The sequence below is a fragment of the Panicum virgatum genome, chromosome 7N (assembly GCF_016808335.1).
Source record: "Panicum virgatum strain AP13 chromosome 7N, P.virgatum_v5, whole genome shotgun sequence".
NCBI classification, from domain to species: domain Eukaryota; kingdom Viridiplantae; phylum Streptophyta; class Magnoliopsida; order Poales; family Poaceae; genus Panicum; species Panicum virgatum.
In genome coordinates this window covers 41081957-41100460 of record NC_053151.1, presented here as the reverse complement: position 1 = coordinate 41100460, position 18504 = coordinate 41081957, and the positions used below count along the sequence as shown (strand labels likewise).

Genomic DNA, 18504 nt, shown 5'->3' with positions numbered 1-18504 from the left:
AGCGTAATAAGCTTACTGAAGATTTCTATACGTTTTGATTTATGCTGCTTCAAAATTATATACACTTATTGAGTTTTGTCATGTTTACACCGTTTTGCTCAAATTTATTGTGGTATAAACATACAAGCCTCGGGCCCTATCTTAGCCCAACTACTAGTACGACACAGATAGCCCCAGGTTAACGGCCCACTCAAACTCGGCCCCACTCCCGTCCCAGGGCCTCGCGGCAGCCCACGAACTGTCTCGGAACTTCTCGACCTCGACTCGGCCGTCGCCGGCGCGCCGCGCCCGACGGCCGCCCGAGCTCCGCCCCGGAGATCCGCGGCTCCGCCCCCGTCGTACAGCCGCGCTAGAAAGCCGACAGTTCCCACTGCGGTTTTCGGCACCGCAAGGGGGTGCTTATCTAGGGTTTGATTCCAAGCTTTCCTTCACCCCGCTCCATGGCGGCCACCAACGCTGCGGCGGAGGCGAGGAGCGTCCTTGAACCGGCCGCAGGGTCCTCCACGGCCGTACGCCACCTCCTCTCTCTCTCTCCGGGTACGGATGCTCTCTCACTAACCCTGTTCTCATGTCCTGTTCATTATTCGCTACTCATTGATCTCCCCCGATTGGTCTCAACTCTGCTCGAGCGTGTTGGAATGGTGACCGCTATTAGTTGAGCAGAGGAACACTATGTTCGATCCATCCCATCTGCAACTCAAGTTCAACAAATGGCAGAGAAGATTAAAATCTACGATAAGAAATACTCCCTCCGTCCCAGAATACAGCTAGCTTTGTATTTTTTAGACAGATTATGAGGGCCGGTGAATAGACTCTATTGTCCTCGGTTAAATACCGCAGTTGTGCAAGCAATGATCATGAGCTAATTTACAGGTGTGTGATGGAGTAATGCATGGCTCCATATCTGATGCAGCATGCGTTTCTGATATATTCTGACTTGCCAAACATGCATGTAATGGTCCCGGATTGGGTTGGCAGGCAAGAACCAGGCATGCAGGCTGTGAGGGAAGGGGACAAGATCACAAAAATGATTCGTTCAGGCTGGTGGGGAAATAGATGATGAGGGGGTATTTTGGTCAGCTTATATGTACAAGGTGGTTTTGAAACTCCAAAGACAGTTATATTTGGGAAAAATGTTGAATGCTTAATATAGCTATATTCCGGGACGGAGGGAGTATGTAGTCCATGTTCGTTTTAAAAAATGTAACAACTCAAGTACTCGATACTGAATTGAAATTTTAGAGTTTGCAGAATCCTAAAAGAAAACGTGGATTGTATATGATTGGCTTATATCTCATCATCTTGTGCTGTTCAGACTTGGAAATGTCAATTTGTTAGGCAATGAAGTTGAACTACGTACACGAAGGAGAAGTGAGAAACATGTAGCAATCAATTTTAGGACTATGATTTTGATGAATGACGATATTGCTAAGAAAAAGAATTACCATGTTCCACTTGTTATCGTCTCTTGCATTATTGGCTGAATGTCTGAATCTATAAATTGCCTTGCTTTATACTAATGCCTATCATATCGAATCTTTAGTTTCCCAGACCACTTTACCTGCTACAGTAGCGGCCTCTTTGCTAGTCGGCCGATCAGCCCAGATGACGGCCCCTGGTTTTTACAGTCATACAGTAGCTCACAGCTGGGAGGGCCTTCGATGCACGCCACCTGCCTCATCAGTCATCATGCCCATTTGTTCCAGCGGTATGCTGCCTTTGTATGGAATTCTTGTGAACTGGTGGAAAAGATCTGCATAATGTTCTGTTGAGCAATATGGTATGAATACCCTTCAAAGTGACCAATTGTACTGAATACTGATTGATGTTGTTCTGTAATTGCTTTATTGGAGAAAAGTTATTGCTGTAAGCCTGTAACATGTGACTGTATTCTTTTGCCTGCTCTGTAGGAAATTGTACAGAAGACCCCCAGTTTTATATATTGGACTGTTTCAAATTTTTATCATCTAAGAAGCAAGTAGTTTTGTCAGTCTGGATGGAGATTGAGAAAGTTACAGCCTTGCAGTTGCAGGCAGCTCAACTACCACTTGCTGCATGACCATGTTTAACTACCAGTTGCACAGCTCAGGTGACTACTGCAACTTTTTTACTATGTTTAATACTATACAGTTCAATATATACCCCTATATGTTATTTTTCTATATGTCTAGGAATTAAAAAATGTTCAATGATAGATTTTTTTTTGTTGATATTGGTAGGAGAATTCATAAAAAGTAAGTATCTGTTTGAGTACTGTATAAACGAAATTTATGGCACAGTTCTAATTTTATCTATGTCTAAAAGATTCAAGTCCCATTCCACCTTCTATAAACAATCACGTACTATATGTTATGTTTGCCCTTTCGTGTAATCCACAGTTATATGTTCATAGGCTTTACACTATGGAATTCCGCACATGGTGATCTTGGACGCAAGCACCTCAAGGATTGGATATCCTCGTCCAAACTTATTTATTTATAGTCATTTCTCAACTATCACCATCTGAATCTATCGCCTTCCACGTTAGTACCAACATGGCAACATGCCCATTTGCGGTTCCAAAATTGATAGTTACATATGATGGTTGGGCTTCTGGCCTGGACTTACAAGGATGTCCCTTTCAAAATACAGTTTTTACATAGGAAAGCCAACTGCATTCTGGCCTGGAACCCTGGACCAACTGCCAACCAACTGCATTCTGGCCTCTAAGCTTATGGCACGACATGCATGTCAATAGCAAGCGGCCAAGCTGTACCGTTCTATTCTATGCTTCCTCACAATTGTAATGCCAGTTTGCTGCTACGTCACTACTTGGTTCTGCTTGTAGCATAGACTTGTTCTGCGCCACGAGACACCGGCCTGCAACAGCCAGATGGACTGAAAATCCAAACTTGAACTTTTTGTATTTTTGCACAGGCAATCCAAAGTACTGATATTCTTCTATAGGCTGGCACATAATAGTCGTATAGGATATTTCAGTTTAGCTACATATGTGTCTCCTTGTCCCTGGCTTCTGCACCAATGGCAAGCTACAGCTGCAAAACTGAACTTTGGTGTGTTTTTTTTTTTTTACTAACTGGAGCTCGTGATCGAGAAATACTAGGCTGAGAGGTTACCGCTTAGGCGCTTACGCATTACGGTACAAAAGGCATATCATTTGGAGTTTTTCCAGGGCGACCAATCCAAAGGGACTGCCATTATGCCATGCATACAAATATTGTTGTACACTGTATTTTGTGTGGTTTATTGAGTCATCTATTAGGCAATCTTTTTATTTCAGGTGCTTGTCTACATATACTCGTACATTAGCACCTCCTTACGAAGGCCAGGGGCATCATATTGGTTGAGAGCTGGAGCCCGATCAAGTGCAAGGAGTGCCACCCGTTTAGGGGACTCCAACCAATGGCCAGCCACAGCAGGGCGTTCTCGCTCGTTGCCCTGTGCTTGCTGCTCAAGGTTGTGCTGCGGGGCACCGCAGAGACCCTCGTGCCGGCAGTGTTTGTGTTCGGGGACTCCATGGTGGACATTGGCAACAACAACTTCATTGAGAAGTGCAACATTGGCTGCAAAGCCAACTACCCGCCCTTCGGCATTGACTACCTCAACCACACACCAACTGGCCGGTTTAGTAATGGCTACAACTTGGCGGACCAGCTAGGTACGTACCTGCATGGCATGTACACTCAAAATTGATGAAAATTGCCAAGTTTTTGAGTCGTTGTGCAGGTTCTGGATTGTTCTCAGCAAGCAGGAAATGAATGTAACTGATCAATTTGTTGCTGACGAATTGAACAGCTCAACTGCTTCACTTTGACGAGAGCCCACCTCCTTTCCTTTCCCTGTCGAACGCGAGCCTCAAAACCCGGATGAGAACGGGCATCAACTTCGCGTCAGGAGGGTCGGGGCTCCTCATTGCCACCGGCAATGGACCAGTAGTGCATCCACCACCAATCAATATACAGTTGCAAATGCTTTATGTTTGCCGATTGAGATGAACATACATGTCACTGACCTTGGCTTCATTTGTTTGTCCAGTGTACGCAAGTATTTTCCATGACTGAGCAGGTTAGGAACTTCACAATGCTTGCTAGAAAGTGGGGCCGTGCTGATCTCATGTCCAAATCCCTCATTTTCATCAACACTGGCAGCAATGACCTGTTTGAGTACACCTTCTCAGACCATAACTGTAGCCGTAACGACACAGAATTCTTGCAAAGCCTCGTGGCCTCCTACAGGAGCTTTCTAATGGTACGTGTGTCACCCAAATGCTCCTTCACATCCAAGCAAATTCATTCATGACTTGCATAGATGGTAGCTTTAGTTTTCATGCGTATCTTTTCTTTAGTTTTCATGCATATCTTTTTCTCTCATACTGCACAAATTCATTCAGGAGTTCCATAATGTTGGACTTTTCATGCCTATCCGATCCATTTCTCTGAAAAATGAAATGCAGGACTTGTATGGTGCGGGGGCAAAGAAATTTAGCGTGGTGAGCCCATCACTGGTGGGGTGTTGTCCCTCGCAGAGGGCGATAGCTCATGATCCCAAGAATCCCAGGGATGTCGACAAGTTTGGCTGCTTCGCTGCGGCGAACAACCTCTCCTGGCAGCTGTACCCCATGATCGCCACCATGCTGCACGACCTATGCCTAGAGCTGCCCGGCATGAACTACTCCCTTGTGGACTCGATCAAGATAGTTGAATGGGTCTTCTACAACACTGTCATACCTAATTACAGTAATCAACATCAATCCCAGCTCCTCCCCTAAATATTTCTTCTTAGAATTATAATAAGTTCTGAAATTATCGTCTCCACACTTCGTCTTTTGTGAAAGACTTCACGGTGCTGGACATGGCGTGCTGTGGTGGAGGGCCGTTTGGCGCTGATGGGTGTAACTCCTCGGCTACCCTGTGCCAGAACCGCAACAACCACCTGTTCTGGGACGACTACCATCCGACCACCGCCGCGACGGGGGTTGCTGCGAAGCTGGTATTTGACGACACTACTGGGCTCTTCGTCCACCCCATCAACCTGCAGCAACTGATCGAGCTGTAGAGAGTATTTGAAATTGCTTTATTTACAGCAGACATGGAAGAACTATATTAAGATGCGCCATGATTCATATATGCGTGCGTGATGAATAATGATGAAGAATGTGTTTGTACTGAATTGAGCTGAGATCACATGAGCATATTTGTTTGTTGTGTATGTTTATGATTTAATCCTAATCTGAGTTGGTAAAGGTGGTGAAATTGTGGGAGAGAAAAAAGTGTTTGCATGTCTCATAATGCTAGTGTGCATGTCGTCGGATGGTCATCATATAGATCCACACCATATACCTATTAAAATGACAAGAAACGTGAATTGATACTGAATATGGGCCATGCAGTCCCATGGATGAGCTAGAAAGGTAGCCATCACACCATCAGACAATCATAGCATTTTCGATTTGAGCAAAATCATCCCTTTTGCCTTATTTTCTATTCATGAAACCATTCCGCAAATATTTATTCAGTAGCTTATCCACGAAAGTTCTCTCAATAACTTTTCAAAAGAGTTATTCAAATAACATTTTAGCGGTAATGTTGTTAAAACAAATTTGTCAAAAATAAAAACTTCAAGCCAAGAATGTATTTGAGGGACAAAAGCTATATATAAAGTGGGAAATGTATTCAAATGAAATTCTTGGAAAAAATATACAAGGAAAATATTAAAACTATGCAAATAATTTTCCAAAAGAAACTCTTAAATATTTTTCAGTGAAAAAAGGGAAATTGTTTAATACATTTTCATTAAAATTGTTCAGAAAAAAATTTCAGAAAATTTTTAGTTATTTAGAGAGAGAGAGAGAGAAGGCTATTTAAATAACTTTCCGAAAAGCTTATTTTGAAAAGAAAAAATGAACAGATCCGGCTACTCACAGAAGCCACCATCGAGCTCCACCCTCATTGCCCACTACGCACGCCTCTGTTGCATTGCGTTGTGTGTGGTCCTCAATGACGAGCTTCTGGTTTTGGGTAGTTTGAGAGAAGGGGGAGAGTAAGGGCTAGATTGGTTGAGCTTCATTTCGAGATTCTTCAGCTTTAGCTTTTGGATTCTCTGATTGAGTTGCTCTAGGATGGAGAGCAGATAAGTAATTTGGGTACATAATGAACAAAAATCAGGGGGATGTATCTTTTTTAGCTCACATTTCACATTGTAAGGTTAGTTTGGTAGAGATCTAACTGATTCTGATTCTCTATGCGGGCTGATTCTCCGAGAGAAGTGGCTGGAAGTGATTCTATAAGATTAACTCTATAAAAGCCAAATCTAGTTTGAGAAGTGAATCATGAGAAGCTACTTTTTTCATCTCCCAGCTCCTTGATTCATTTTTGAGAATCATTCCATAAAATCATCTCTCTTAGAAAAACTGTTTGGCAGAACTTCTTCAGGATTCAGCCAAGAAACTGTTCTAGGAGCTCTGCCAAACAGGATCTATATGGAGGGATCTAAATGGAGAAGTGATTCTTGTCAGCTTGCTACCAAAATCGAGTTATATATTTATCGTTCGGTCCATATTTATAGAATACGCTCCGAAGAAGAAGCTGGGAGCGGACGCCCTGATACCATAACTTGTGCTCCGCTGCTGCACTTCCAGAAAAGAATTGCCGTCTGTTGCTACCAACGTGACAGTTTGCTGCTCAAACAATGTAGGAGGTCCGGGAAATGGTTTTGGTGGCTTCCAGAAGCTGAGAAGCACCAAGTCCCTTTCCAAAATCCGAATGCATGCATGGACTTAGAATAGAGTCCCCGCATAGAGTCGCCGAAATACTTAGTCCAATAATCGCCCAAAGATTCAACTGCTGATTTTTTTTATGCTTCCGCTGTCATCCGGAATTCCTGGATTCCAACTTAGCAAGATGCCAATAATGCTCCTTATCAGTTCAGCTCCATGTGCTGATGGATTCAACAATGCTCCACAAACACAATGCCAGCTAAGCTCTTGCTGCGACCTCGCGTCGCCGCCGTTCGATCGTTCTCTGAACCACGACGCAATTGCAAACGCATGCAGAAAGCCCAATCCTGAGTTTTGCCTGCCCGCATCCACTCCAAACTCGCCTCTCTTCTCGTCAACAACACGCTGGCCAAGTCGAAGTTCTTCGCCCGTTCTTATTATTTACTGTAACTGTCGGCGCGACCGACGAACGCAAGGCACGCGAGAGGTTAACCCTTCCACGCGTCGCAGAACAAACAGCATATCCGTTGGATTGCGGCGAGGGATCCCAGGATACTGGCATGCGGTTGGTACACTGCCCAATTTTTTTACCCGCTCCGTTATGTCATTCGGTAATAAATCGTGTCCTTTTCCTGAAGATGCACGTATATATACACCTTGCATTGACCATTGAGACGAAGCAGCAGCAGCAGCAGGGAGCAGGCAGAGGGGCGCCGGGCTACTAGCTAGCTAGCTCCGACGATGATGGCCATCCGCCGCGGGGCACTCGCGCTCGTCGCCCTGTCCTCGGTGCTCGCGCCCGCCGCCGCGAAGAAGCCCCTCGTGCCGGCGATGTTCGTGTTCGGGGACTCCCTGGTGGACGTCGGCAACAACAACCGCCTGGAGAGGTGCGACGTCAGCTGCAAGGCCAACCACCGCCCCTACGGCGTCGACCACCCCTGCCACTCGCCGACCGGCCGCTTCAGCAACGGCTACAACCTGGCCGACCTGCTAGGTAGGACGCGCGCACGTCGCAGCATCCACTCTCGTGAAGATGTTGTTGCGATCGACCTGGAAGAGTAGGAATAATAAATGCGATGACCAAGAATTAGGTCCTGTTTACTTCTAAATTTTTTTTACAGTATCTGTTACATCAAATCTTCGGACACATGCATATAATTAAAAAATAATTAATTATACAGTTTAACTATTCATACGAGACGAATCTTTTAAATATAATTAGTTCATGATTAGACATTAATTACTAAATAACAACGAAATATAGTACAGTACCGAAATCCAAACTTTTTCGCGAAAAAACACAGCCTTAATATTGTATCGTGGACGAACAGCCCAGCTGCTGGGGTTTGCGGAGAGCCCGCCGCCTTTCCTGTACCTGTCGAACGCGAGCGCCATCCGGCGGATGAGCACGGGCGGCATCAACTTCGCGTCAGGAGGCTCGGGGCTCCTCCCGACAACCGGGAACAACAAAGTGGTACGCGCCTGGTCATCGTTGTTGATTGATCGCCGTCGGTGCACGCGCGCTCACTGCTCACCCCCTGGTACGGTTCTGCTCTCCGTGCAGTGTGGCGAGGCGATTCCCATGTCCGAGCAAGTCGGGAACTTCACGAGCCTCGTTCGGAGGACGTGTGCCGGAAGCGGAGGCCGGACGGCGGCTGATCTCATCTCCAAGTCCCTCGTCTTCATCAGCGTCGGCAGCAACGACCTGTTCGAGTACGCCGATCATCTTATCACAGAAGCTAACAACACCAGGAAAGCTAACAACACCAGTAGTAGCGCTATCCGCAACGACACCGCCTTCTTGCAAGGGCTCATTGCCTCTTACAAGAGCAACGTCAAGGTATGCAGCAGCATCATCATACGATCTTGTTTTTTCTTTTGAGGGAAATCATCGTGGGGTCTGAAGAACTCTATCCAGCAAGATAACGATAATTTAGTCTCTAAATTCAGCGTGAAAAATAATGCTAAGTGCAGGACCTGCACGCCGCCGGGGCGAGGAAATTCAGCGTGCTGAGCCCGTCGCTGGTCGGCTGCTGCCCGTTCCAGAGGAAGGTCGCCAAGGACTACGGGGACGTGGACCAGCTCGGCTGCCTCGGCACGGCGAACCAGCTCTCCCGGCAGCTCTACCCCATGATCGCCTCCATGCTGCAGTGCCTCAGCCAGGAGCTGCCCGGCATGAGCTACTCCCTCGGCGACGCCGTCGGGATGGCCGGATGGGTCTTCAGCAAACCCAGTACGTAATCGACTACAAACTAAACCAGCAAAAATCTGATGCTGAATTCTGACGCTGCTCCGTTCCGCGCAGACTTGACGCTCGACCGCGCGTGCTGCGGCGACGGGGACTTCGGCGAGAGCCTGTGCAACAGCTCGGTTCCCCTGTGCCAGGACCGGAGCGGCTACTTCTTCTGGGACAGGTTCCACCCCACGGAGGCGGCGTCGGCGATCACCGCCAGGGCGCTCTTCGGCGGCGCCGCCGGGCGCTTCGTGGCCCCGGTCAACGTGAAGCAGCTGGTGGCGGCGCGGCCATGCCCATGAGGAGCACGCGTTTGGTTGTGGAATGCATGCTCCACTGTATGTAATACTACAACTGCTAATAAGTGGCGGCGGCGGGCGCGGTGTGGCAAATAGGAGATTGTGATTGATGGAGGCTATACAGATTGGTGAGCGCGTCGAGAAGGTTCTCGTCCTGGGCGGCGTGCTCGTGACCGAAGATTCCTATACGCATTGACATCTGTTGCTTGTCGTGTTTGTCCCAAACAAAAAGACGGGTTGTTTACGCGTCTGGTAAGAATGATAATGACTGCATTGATTGTGCTGTTTCCAGTATTATTAAGGACCTTGTGCGCCGCATTAGTCATTTTCGTCAGGTTGAGAAAACAAAGGGCGGCGAATAGCCAATATTGTGCTCAAATTTTTGCACAGTGTCATAAACATTAAATTTGCTGACATGATAAAATTTTTATAAAGAGAGAATGGGGAGTGTCATCATTATCATGACACTCCTCCAGCTCGACTACCTAGCTTACGGTCTTAATAACTGTGTCGATAGCACCCCACTGAGACCGGCCTTGCTCTGCTTGCACGTTCGCTAAAAAAGATGATTTGATGCAGAAATTTGGTTTTATATGGCGCAATGAAGCATCAGGGCCTTTGGGCTCCCCAGCAAGCAGTCCAGGTCTAGATTCACGGCCCACTTTAGCAACCAATGGACAGCCCAACCCACAAAGGCCGGCGAAGCATCCGGCTTGCTGCACACGCGCGACACTATCGCTGGCCCGCATATCTCGCTCCCAGCCCATCTGCTCTGCTCGCTCAGCGCCTCGGTCTCTCCCGTTCCCGTCACCGCGCCGCCGGCCGCTTGGAGCACCCCCTACCTCCCGGCTCCTCGGCCCTCGCCGGCCGCCGCGCCTCACGCCTGGAACTCCACACTCCGTCTTCTCGCCGCGCCCGTTCCGGCGACCGGGACTCGTTACTGACACGAGATTAAGCGTAACCTGCTTGACCGCCTAGCTCTCAGCAACCCGTGTCGCAGGTTGGCACCGGGGGATCAGCTGGGATTTAGCCCTACATGGCCGCCACCAATGCATCGGCGGAGGCCGAGGCGGAGGCACGGAGCATCCTTGAACGCGCTGCGGAGTCCTCCTTCCCGCCGCTCCACGCAGTCCACCACCTCCTCTCCGTCGGGGTACGGCTGCTCTTACCTGCCCATGTGCTTGCTGCCTTGTTCGGTGTTCGATGCTTGATCTCCCACGATTCGGTTTCACCGCCGCGCGAGCCCGTTAGATTCGCGGAGCGGTTTTTATGTCTGATTTTGCATTGCTGTGAACACTGCTATAGCCTACAAAAGCATTTTAGTACTATATATAGGGGGTCCATTATTTGGGCAAGTTTGAAAGAGAGGCTTTGTTCTGTGGTGTGGACTCTTTTGATTTCAAATTCTAACTGTTGTTTGTTCATGGTGACGGACGCTCTATTTCCTGCGCCTCCAGTATATGCATGCTTGGGAGGTTTATTGAATTTTTAATTTTTTATAATGCCCCCCTTTTCTATATGTTGTATTTCTCCTGAGATCCAGTACAGTACATCCTACCTGCTGATGCTCTATTCAGAATTGCAGAGACAATGCTTTGTTTCGTTGAAATAAAGCGGGGAAACCTTTTGTCTAAAAAAAATTGCAGAGACAATGAAACATGATGAACACTCTGTTGTACTACAGGCCTGTGTACGCTGCATCCTGCGCCTGCTCGGAGCCTATAGCAGTGCCTGCTCGTGTGCATCACTTACTTCATCAGTTTTGCATTCCTTTCTTGAGGAGCATGATGGTTCCATAAAAGGAGGGTCTTGTTCATGTCTGTCAGCAGATGATTCATACTGCTCTGTTTGTTTGGGAGTATTGCTGCCAGCCTGGCATCGAGATGAAGGTCTAGAAATGCCCCAAAAGGAAAACATCTCTTCAATGATATCTCGAGTAGTGCAAAAGGAGGGTTACCAAGTTGGCGAGTTCTCTCTAGAAATCTCACTGCCGCCAGTGATAGCTGCTAATGAGCGTGCTGTTAGGTAATCATCTCTACTTCACAATATCTGCCTCAGTTATCCTCATTTTTTATTGGTTACTCATGGTGATAGCTCATAGCATTATATTGATAATGCCAGAATTCTTTAAGTGTTCACGGAATCAATCTACAAGGGGTACTTGATAGTTGATACAATCATATTGTAAAGAAATGTCATCACAACTTTGTTGGAAAAAGTTTCATAGCACTAGGCCATATTTAGTCTTCAACCATTAATGCATGACTTAATGTAAATTCATGCATTTTTCTATTGTCGAGATTCACATGTGATTGATCTTTCATACATTTTTCATATATGAAATATGTGGTACCACATCAATGTTTGTATAATACGTTGACTCTGAACAGATTGTACATGAAGCAAAAATTTGGCAATGAGAATTGGTTCGAGGACAAAATGTTTCCACAACAAACCATGTCAGTGAAGGAAGCCTTGCGACTGTTGATTGTACCATTACTCGAAAAACAGATGGTAGGTGTTTCATGACTGTACTGTAGTTCGGGTGATACCTTGTTCTAAGATTAACAGTTCCTTGTTCGCTTACCTAAACATGGTTGATTGAATTTGTGCAGAATGCTAAATATGGTAACAGTTCATTTAGAATTCGCTTAACATATACTCATGGTGATGCTTCACAAAAGCTTCATTGTTTATTGCCGAATGAGAACAACCGTAAAAGAAAAGCAGGTTCCATCATACTGGCACAGATTTCCAACACACTATTTTAGTATACTTAAGAAGAAGATGTATCAGATTTGTCATCCAGCTGATGATTTTTGTGATGCTTTAACAGATTCAAGAAACGGAAGTGATACTTCGAATGAGGCGCATAAAAGGAATTCAACAGATGCCAACAATAAACAAATAAGTGAATCAGATTCATTCATCTACAAGACTCTGGAGAGCATCCAAGATCATGAATTCTGTAATTTAATTCAGTTGCCTCCTGAAAAGGTGATTACTCTATGCTGCTATTTTATTATTGGTTCTAGGGAATAGGAAAATATTTGTATCAATTGTTTTATCAACTAATTCAATCACTTCAGGTGTTCAAACCCTGCCATCTTGTGATATCATGCCTGAGATCACCTATATATATTGGTGGAAGATATTTGAAGGTGTGCACAGTTAATACTTTATCTAACTTGCATCATCATTCATTGCTGAAAATAGCATAAATACTTGTTTTATTCCACTAGGTTCCTGTTCCCTCATGATGCTATTCTTCATTGTCAGCTTTCAAGGAATGTCAGTCAGTCATGTTGGATAATAGATGATGAGAGAATGGGGGAAGCTTCAGTTGAGGTAAGCTTATCTCTCACTCCGTCCAAGAAAGAGCACCACTCCTAAACATAACTTTAACCTATGTAGGAGATAATTGGGGGGAATGTACGTGCCATATGCAGAGGTGATAGCTGCAAGTTCCATGCTGCTGGAAGAGAAGACATTGATGTAATGTTATGTCTGGATTCTGGAACTGTGCCTGTTATTTGCTACGCTGAACATTCCATATTTGCAGGTACGGATGCTTGGATCTGGTCGTCCATTTCTTGTTGAATTATTGAATGTTCGGTCCATCCCATCTGAAATCGAAGTTCAACAAATTGAAGACAGAATTAACAACTCTGAAACGAAATATGTAAGAGCTGAATCCTAACACTGAATTAAAATTGTAGAGGATGCACAAACTGAAAAGCATTTGGATTGCATATGATTTGCTTATATCTCATGATGTCATAGGTCAGAGTTCGAAATCTCAAGTTGGTTGGCAATGAAATATGGTCAATGATGCGTGAAGGAGAAGCAGAGAAACAGGTAATATACACAATTGAGGGTATATCTTTGTGCTGAATGACGCTGTTAGATTTGTTACCGGCTTCCCTTCAATATTTTTTCCCCCTGCCATGTTGCATTACTACCTGAATTGCTGAAGGTATACATTGCCTTGCTGAATAAGGCTTATTTTATTATATATGTGCAGAAGCAATATGCTGCCCTTATATGGACTTCTCGTGAATTGGCGGAAAATGATCTGCATAATATTTCTGTTACAAAGGAGATGGTATGCCCAAACCTGTGATGTAATCAATTCTGTTGATTGATGTTGTTCTGTAATTGATTTTTTTGATAAAATATGTGCCATAATATTTGACAGTGTTCTTGTGCCTCAATTGTAGGAAATTGTACAGAAGACCCCAATAAGAGTACTTCATCGCAGAAGCCCATTAGAGCGAAAACGTATTATACACTGGTGAGCCCCAGCTTTATATAGTCCATTATTCAAAATTTAGCATCATCTGAGAAGCAGTATTTTTGTCCTTTCAGGATGGAGATTGAGAAGGTCGCTGGCGGCTCAAACTATTACTTGTTGCAATTATGCACCCAGGTTAGTACTGCAACTATCTTGCCATTTTCTGTAGAATCATTTCACTATATATCATTATCATTTTTGGCTATATGTTATTTTTTTCTTCATATTGCTAAGAAAATGCATAAAAACTAAGGCCTAACCGTGCATCTAGTGTTCAGTTTGCTCTTTTCTCGTAATCCACTGTTTTATGTTCATAGGCTGGAACATACATCAAGGAATTCGTGCACGGTGATCTTGGACGCACGCACCCCAGGTATCATTTTCTTTATTTACCCTGCCCATTTGCCAAATGTCAAATATACAGTGGTCCATGGAATAAAAAGATGCATATTTAGTCCTCGTTCCACTTGTCCTGCTATTGCAGCATCGGCACCATATTAGGTTGCAGAGCTGAGATTTTGCAACTCGACGTCACTGATGTTAAGATGGACTTCCTCCAGTAAAAGCCCATGCTTAAGTAACCATGCAATACGGCATTTACAAGCACAGGAGCTAAGGTGCCAAATCTGTTCTGTTCGTTGCCCGTGCAAGCTAGGCTATATAATGTTGGAGATGTTGTACAACAGAATTATATGTACATTGAGTAACTCTGGCAATGCACGACTGTTGTCATGTAATGCTGTTAAACTGGGCAAGCACATCCGATAATCTCCAAATTGGACTATTGATGTCCTGCTTGGTCAATCACACCAGAATACTAGTAGTATGTTAAAATGCGTGAATGTCTCAGCGACCAAACCCACCGACTGTGATAGCATAATACTCCAAATAAGTATGCCATCATACGTGTAACTCAGTAACTTCGCTACACATAAACTTTTGTAATGTCCGCGTCGTTCAGGTGCAATGAACATGGCAAGCTATTACAGAGCCATATTATGTGCAGGAGAAAGATTAAGACAAAAAAGTTGCCTTTGTAACTCAATTGACATATCATGGTCCAGCCCATGGCACCAATTCGTTCAAAATTCAAAAGTACAATTGCAACCAAACAATGTTTGGGTACCAACATGCCCCCAACCATGTCAAAGCACAAAAAGGAAACTGAGTAAAATCTCTAATCAATATACAATAATACATCACAGCTTTACGATTATTAGCAGAGAAACTGAGCATCTGCCTGGTTCAAGCTCTGCTGCACATCCAATCCTGCTTGGGGATTGGTCTGGAATATGCTATTGTTCATGAAACATTACAGCAGTAGAATAAGCCCAAATAAGTTGCAAAATATTGCAGACTTGCCTCAAATTACTCAGGTGGTTCAGTACTCAGTAGGAATGCAACATCACTCAGCAGCCTGCACATAAACATATGTTTCGTGATCAGAACTCAGAAATACATCATTCTAAACACAATTCAATATGCATAGCCGTTTCTACTCCCAAAGTCCAAGAAGGAACAAAATTAAATTTAGTTAGCAATGCATGATAATATTTGTAGGATAAGTTATGGTAAATATCTTATGTAAGCAAACCTGGTTAAGAGGATTGTCTGGAGACTTCTTCCATAGTTTCCATATCATGTCTTTGTATTGATTCAGTGTTAAGCCTGGCTTTTCTTCCTTCAGCTTGGGGAGTTCTGCCTCTTCAAATGCCTGTCACAAAGATTGTTTCAAATGCATTGAGCACCAAATGTCATATTAAGCAGTAGTTGAATTAAATGCCTACAGAATTGAAAAGCTAAAACTAACATCAAGTTTGGATTTTGTAAACATGACAACACAGAACAGAACAAACTGGCATACCACCTTCGAAAGACAAGTAATTAAATATGTATTTGCCTGTCTGCTACCCTGTATTCCAAATTCTAGTGAACATAGAAGACCATGTGTAATCTTTGACTACTTAGATATTTTTACGTTTAATATATATGTACCATTATTTTGTGGTGGTGGTTTACTGTTTTTTATATAATTTTGACATGGTATCACCAATCTGTTGCCTGTATATCAGTACTTCATAGGTTTGAACTAGATCAATTGCAATACTATATTAAGTGTAAATGTGTCGCTGATCAGCAACTATTGTACAGTTTTCAATCATCAAATTTGTGACACCATGACAAAAAAGTATTGAACCAAAAAAATTTATGCATATGCATATTCCAGAGGTCCATTCTAGGAATAGCCTAGAGTAGGAAAAAAAAAGTGTGATTTTATTGCAGTATTGATTTGATATCGCATCTCAACCATGAAGATAGTGTGTCATTTCAAAATGCTGCTACTGCCTACTGGCACTGCAACAGTAAGTACAATGGATGTTGCCCGTCATAGTGTCTACAAAGAAGGTTGTTTGCAACTAATAATTCAGGTATCAACCCATCCACCCTTCTCTAGAAAATTTTGAGGTTCAATTGTCTCAGTTAGTGATGATAAACCATACCTCACAGGGGACGCTTGGCCAATTACTAAGGCAATTTTAATTTTTCACAATTGCACAGCCTCACAGGTCAGATGAACCAAACACACAACCTTACAACCTAATGGCAGTTCAATGGTAGATTAGACAACAGTTTGATTTTTTACAAACATACCTCGTATGGCATATTTCTATTTTCTCAGTGATTTGCAAAGCGTCATATAGATGCAAACAATTTAGAGTAAAAGGGGGGAAATGACGAATTTTGGTGTACCTTGAAGGACGACTTGAGGCGACGCTCAGGATGCTTGTCAGCGGGCAGGGCCGCCTGCGGATCGACGACGGACATCCGCGCGATGGCCTCCTCGACCGACCTGGCCTCGATGATGGAGTCGTCCCTGTTGGTGTTGGCGACGAGGACGACGCGCTCGTACTCCTCCTCCTCGGCGACCCGCGCGGCGCGCTTCTTGGCGACCTCGGCCTCGCGCTCGAGGCGGAGCCTCTCCTCCTCGCGGCGGCGCGCGAGCTCGGCCTCGGTGACCTTGGGCGGCGGGGCGGCGACGCGGGACGCCTTGCGCGCGGCGGCCTTGGACGGCGCCGACGCGGACGCGGCGGCGGCGGCGGCCTCGGCCTCGGCGAGGCGGCGGTTCTCGGCCTTGCGCGCCGCGGCCTCGGCGCGCTTCTCGGCGTCCTCCTCCCGGCGGCGCGCGGCGCGGGACTTGGGGCCCTCGGCCTCCGCCCAGTGCTGCTCCTCCTTGGCGCGCTCCTGGCGGTCGCGGCGGTCGGCCTCCGCGGCGGATCGCCGCTCGCGGGCCGCCTCCGCCTTGGAGTTGACGCCCATCTTCTTCGGCATCGCGCCCCCCGCGCGCGGCACTGGCGGCGTGGGCGTGGGGCTTGGGGACGGCGGGATTGCCGGAAGCTACTGCAATCTGGACTCAGCCACGCGATTTGGGGGGTTGCGTTATGCTGTGGGCGTGCGCCTTGGCTGGAGAAATTGGACGGCGGTGTGGGGTGAGTCAGGCTAGGGCACGCGTTCGAGAAGCTTGTTCTGTACGCGGTGTTGGTCGTTTGTCGAGGTCGAGGATGACGGAATCACCTGGATGCCCAGTTGCAGTTGCACACGACTTGCCTTGGCGGTAAAAAACAAAAAGAAGGTAGCGTGTACAAATTTTGTTTTTTTACCGAAATCAGCGGTAGGCCCCTACCTATTTTGTTATTTATATATATATATATATGGCCAGGACTAATCTCTACTCTGGTATGGAATAATTATTCAGGGTATGGAATAATTATTCCATACCCGAGCCAACCCACCCCCCACCGTTCCATCGAGGGTAGGCACGGTTTTCCTCCATCACGATCGAATCGGGAGCCGCTCGCTGGTTTTTCTCCCCCCGTCCCGGTTTTCCTCCCTCACAATCAAAGCTCGGAACCGCTCGCTGGTGTTCGTCGAGGCCAGGCTGGAACGATCTTGTAATCGCCGGCGCCCCTGCCAGACGCCATGGTGACCGATCCGTCCCTCCCCGGCACTTCCCGCGAGCGCCGGCGCCCCTGCAATCCAGGACCATCAGCCAGACGCCATGGAGACCGAGCAATCCTGACCTCCCTCTGCCCTTCCCCGCGAGCGCCAGACGGAGAGGTCGACACGCACGCCCTCCCGCCGGTGGTTATATTCCGTTGGAGCTCTACGCGTCATGGTGATCGTTGAAGCTAGCAAAGGAGACTCGGTAACCACACAAGCATGTCGAGCCGGACGACGCCACGTCGGGCGAGTTCACCTTCATCCGTGAAGCGGAGGTCAGGAGGTTCAAGGCGTTCTTCGGCCCGAGTGGAGTACCGTCGTGAACAAGGCTGCCTTCTTCATCAGTATCCCTGACAACAACACCCACATGTCAGGCGAGTTCGTCGCCTTCCGGCTCCTGCAACTCAATTTCTTAGACTTTTGCCATCGTCTGCGTAAGAGAGTCAAACGTCCACATGATTTTGAGTCAACTGCACGGGCATAGTTAATGCATCAATCATCCACATGGTTTCTCAAGATATATTGCACTGACTGAATCCTTTACTTATCATTCATTCTTTTCTTGCCTGATTTGGTATATGTTACTATCAATTCTGGATTATTGGATTATTGGAAGGCTCAAGACAGCAAAGCAACTTGTGAGAATGCTTGTACAATCTGTATAGATGCATGAAGAATCTGTTCAATGTGGAGTAATTGTGTTCAAGGGAAGGGAAAGAGATAAAATGGAATTGTAATTTAGCACAATTACAGACCTTTATTGGTGATGTGATTCTTAATGGATCCTTGTATAGCATTTCTTTCTGTTTTTGTCAGTGACAGTTCGATGATCTAACAATATAGTTCGACAGACCTGAGGCAGAAAAGTTCTAGATGGTCTTGTAAGCTCTTTAGCACAAGGAATACACCAATGCTATACAAAGCATATAGATATGTGGGGGGAGAATATCTGTTTTTGCACGGT

General features: G+C 45.8%; 4 protein-coding genes across 15 annotated transcripts; 3 read left to right on the top strand and 1 right to left on the bottom strand.

Moving 5' to 3' along the window:
* The first annotated feature begins 222 nt into the window (after positions 1-222).
* On the top strand, positions 223-5236 carry LOC120683273 (GDSL esterase/lipase At5g55050-like). Of its 10 annotated transcripts, none has more exons than XM_039965340.1 (9): positions 223-537; positions 1629-1780; positions 1911-2089; positions 2393-3188; positions 3281-3658; positions 3796-3932; positions 4036-4248; positions 4454-4736; positions 4835-5236. In XM_039965340.1, exons 5-9 carry the CDS (start codon positions 3403-3405, stop codon positions 5053-5055), a joined length of 1110 nt encoding a protein of 369 aa, XP_039821274.1. In that variant the 5' UTR covers positions 223-537; positions 1629-1780; positions 1911-2089; positions 2393-3188; positions 3281-3402; the 3' UTR covers positions 5056-5236. The 10 variants fall into 10 exon arrangements, with proteins under 10 accessions (XP_039821274.1, XP_039821265.1, XP_039821267.1 ...); XM_039965331.1 differs by having other exon boundaries at positions 1544-1780; XM_039965333.1 differs by having other exon boundaries at positions 874-1780.
* Positions 5237-7459: 2223 nt separating this feature from the next.
* On the top strand, positions 7460-9250 carry LOC120681266 (GDSL esterase/lipase At4g16230-like). The gene is given in 4 exon segments (XM_039962779.1): positions 7460-7709; positions 8047-8186; positions 8280-8555; positions 8690-9250. Coding segments are annotated over 4 exon segments (1227 nt in total).
* Positions 9251-10005: 755 nt separating this feature from the next.
* LOC120683270 (tRNA pseudouridine synthase Pus10-like) lies at positions 10006-14345 on the top strand. 2 transcript variants are annotated; one of them, XM_039965327.1, is made up of 15 exons: positions 10009-10400; positions 10932-11272; positions 11638-11761; positions 11863-11977; positions 12084-12244; positions 12337-12408; positions 12527-12595; positions 12662-12742; positions 12810-12929; positions 13031-13105; positions 13272-13352; positions 13468-13541; positions 13616-13676; positions 13859-13914; positions 14026-14345. In XM_039965327.1, the coding sequence occupies exons 1-15, from the start codon at positions 10284-10286 to the stop codon at positions 14102-14104; spliced, it is 1626 nt and encodes a 541-aa protein (XP_039821261.1). In that variant the 5' UTR covers positions 10009-10283; the 3' UTR covers positions 14105-14345. The 2 variants fall into 2 exon arrangements, with proteins under 2 accessions (XP_039821262.1, XP_039821261.1); XM_039965328.1 differs by lacking the exon at positions 12337-12408 and having other exon boundaries at positions 10006-10400.
* Positions 14346-14555: 210 nt separating this feature from the next.
* LOC120683277 (coiled-coil domain-containing protein 124-like) lies at positions 14556-17146 on the bottom strand. 2 transcript variants are annotated; one of them, XM_039965345.1, is made up of 4 exons: positions 16293-17146; positions 15136-15255; positions 14904-14958; positions 14556-14826 (listed from the first exon to the last, which is right to left on the bottom strand). In XM_039965345.1, the coding sequence occupies exons 1-3, from the start codon at positions 16869-16871 to the stop codon at positions 14947-14949; spliced, it is 711 nt and encodes a 236-aa protein (XP_039821279.1). In that variant the 5' UTR covers positions 16872-17146; the 3' UTR covers positions 14556-14826; positions 14904-14946. The 2 variants fall into 2 exon arrangements, with proteins under 2 accessions (XP_039821279.1, XP_039821278.1); XM_039965344.1 differs by having other exon boundaries at positions 14556-14958; positions 16293-17135.
* Positions 17147-18504: the final 1358 nt, after the last annotated feature.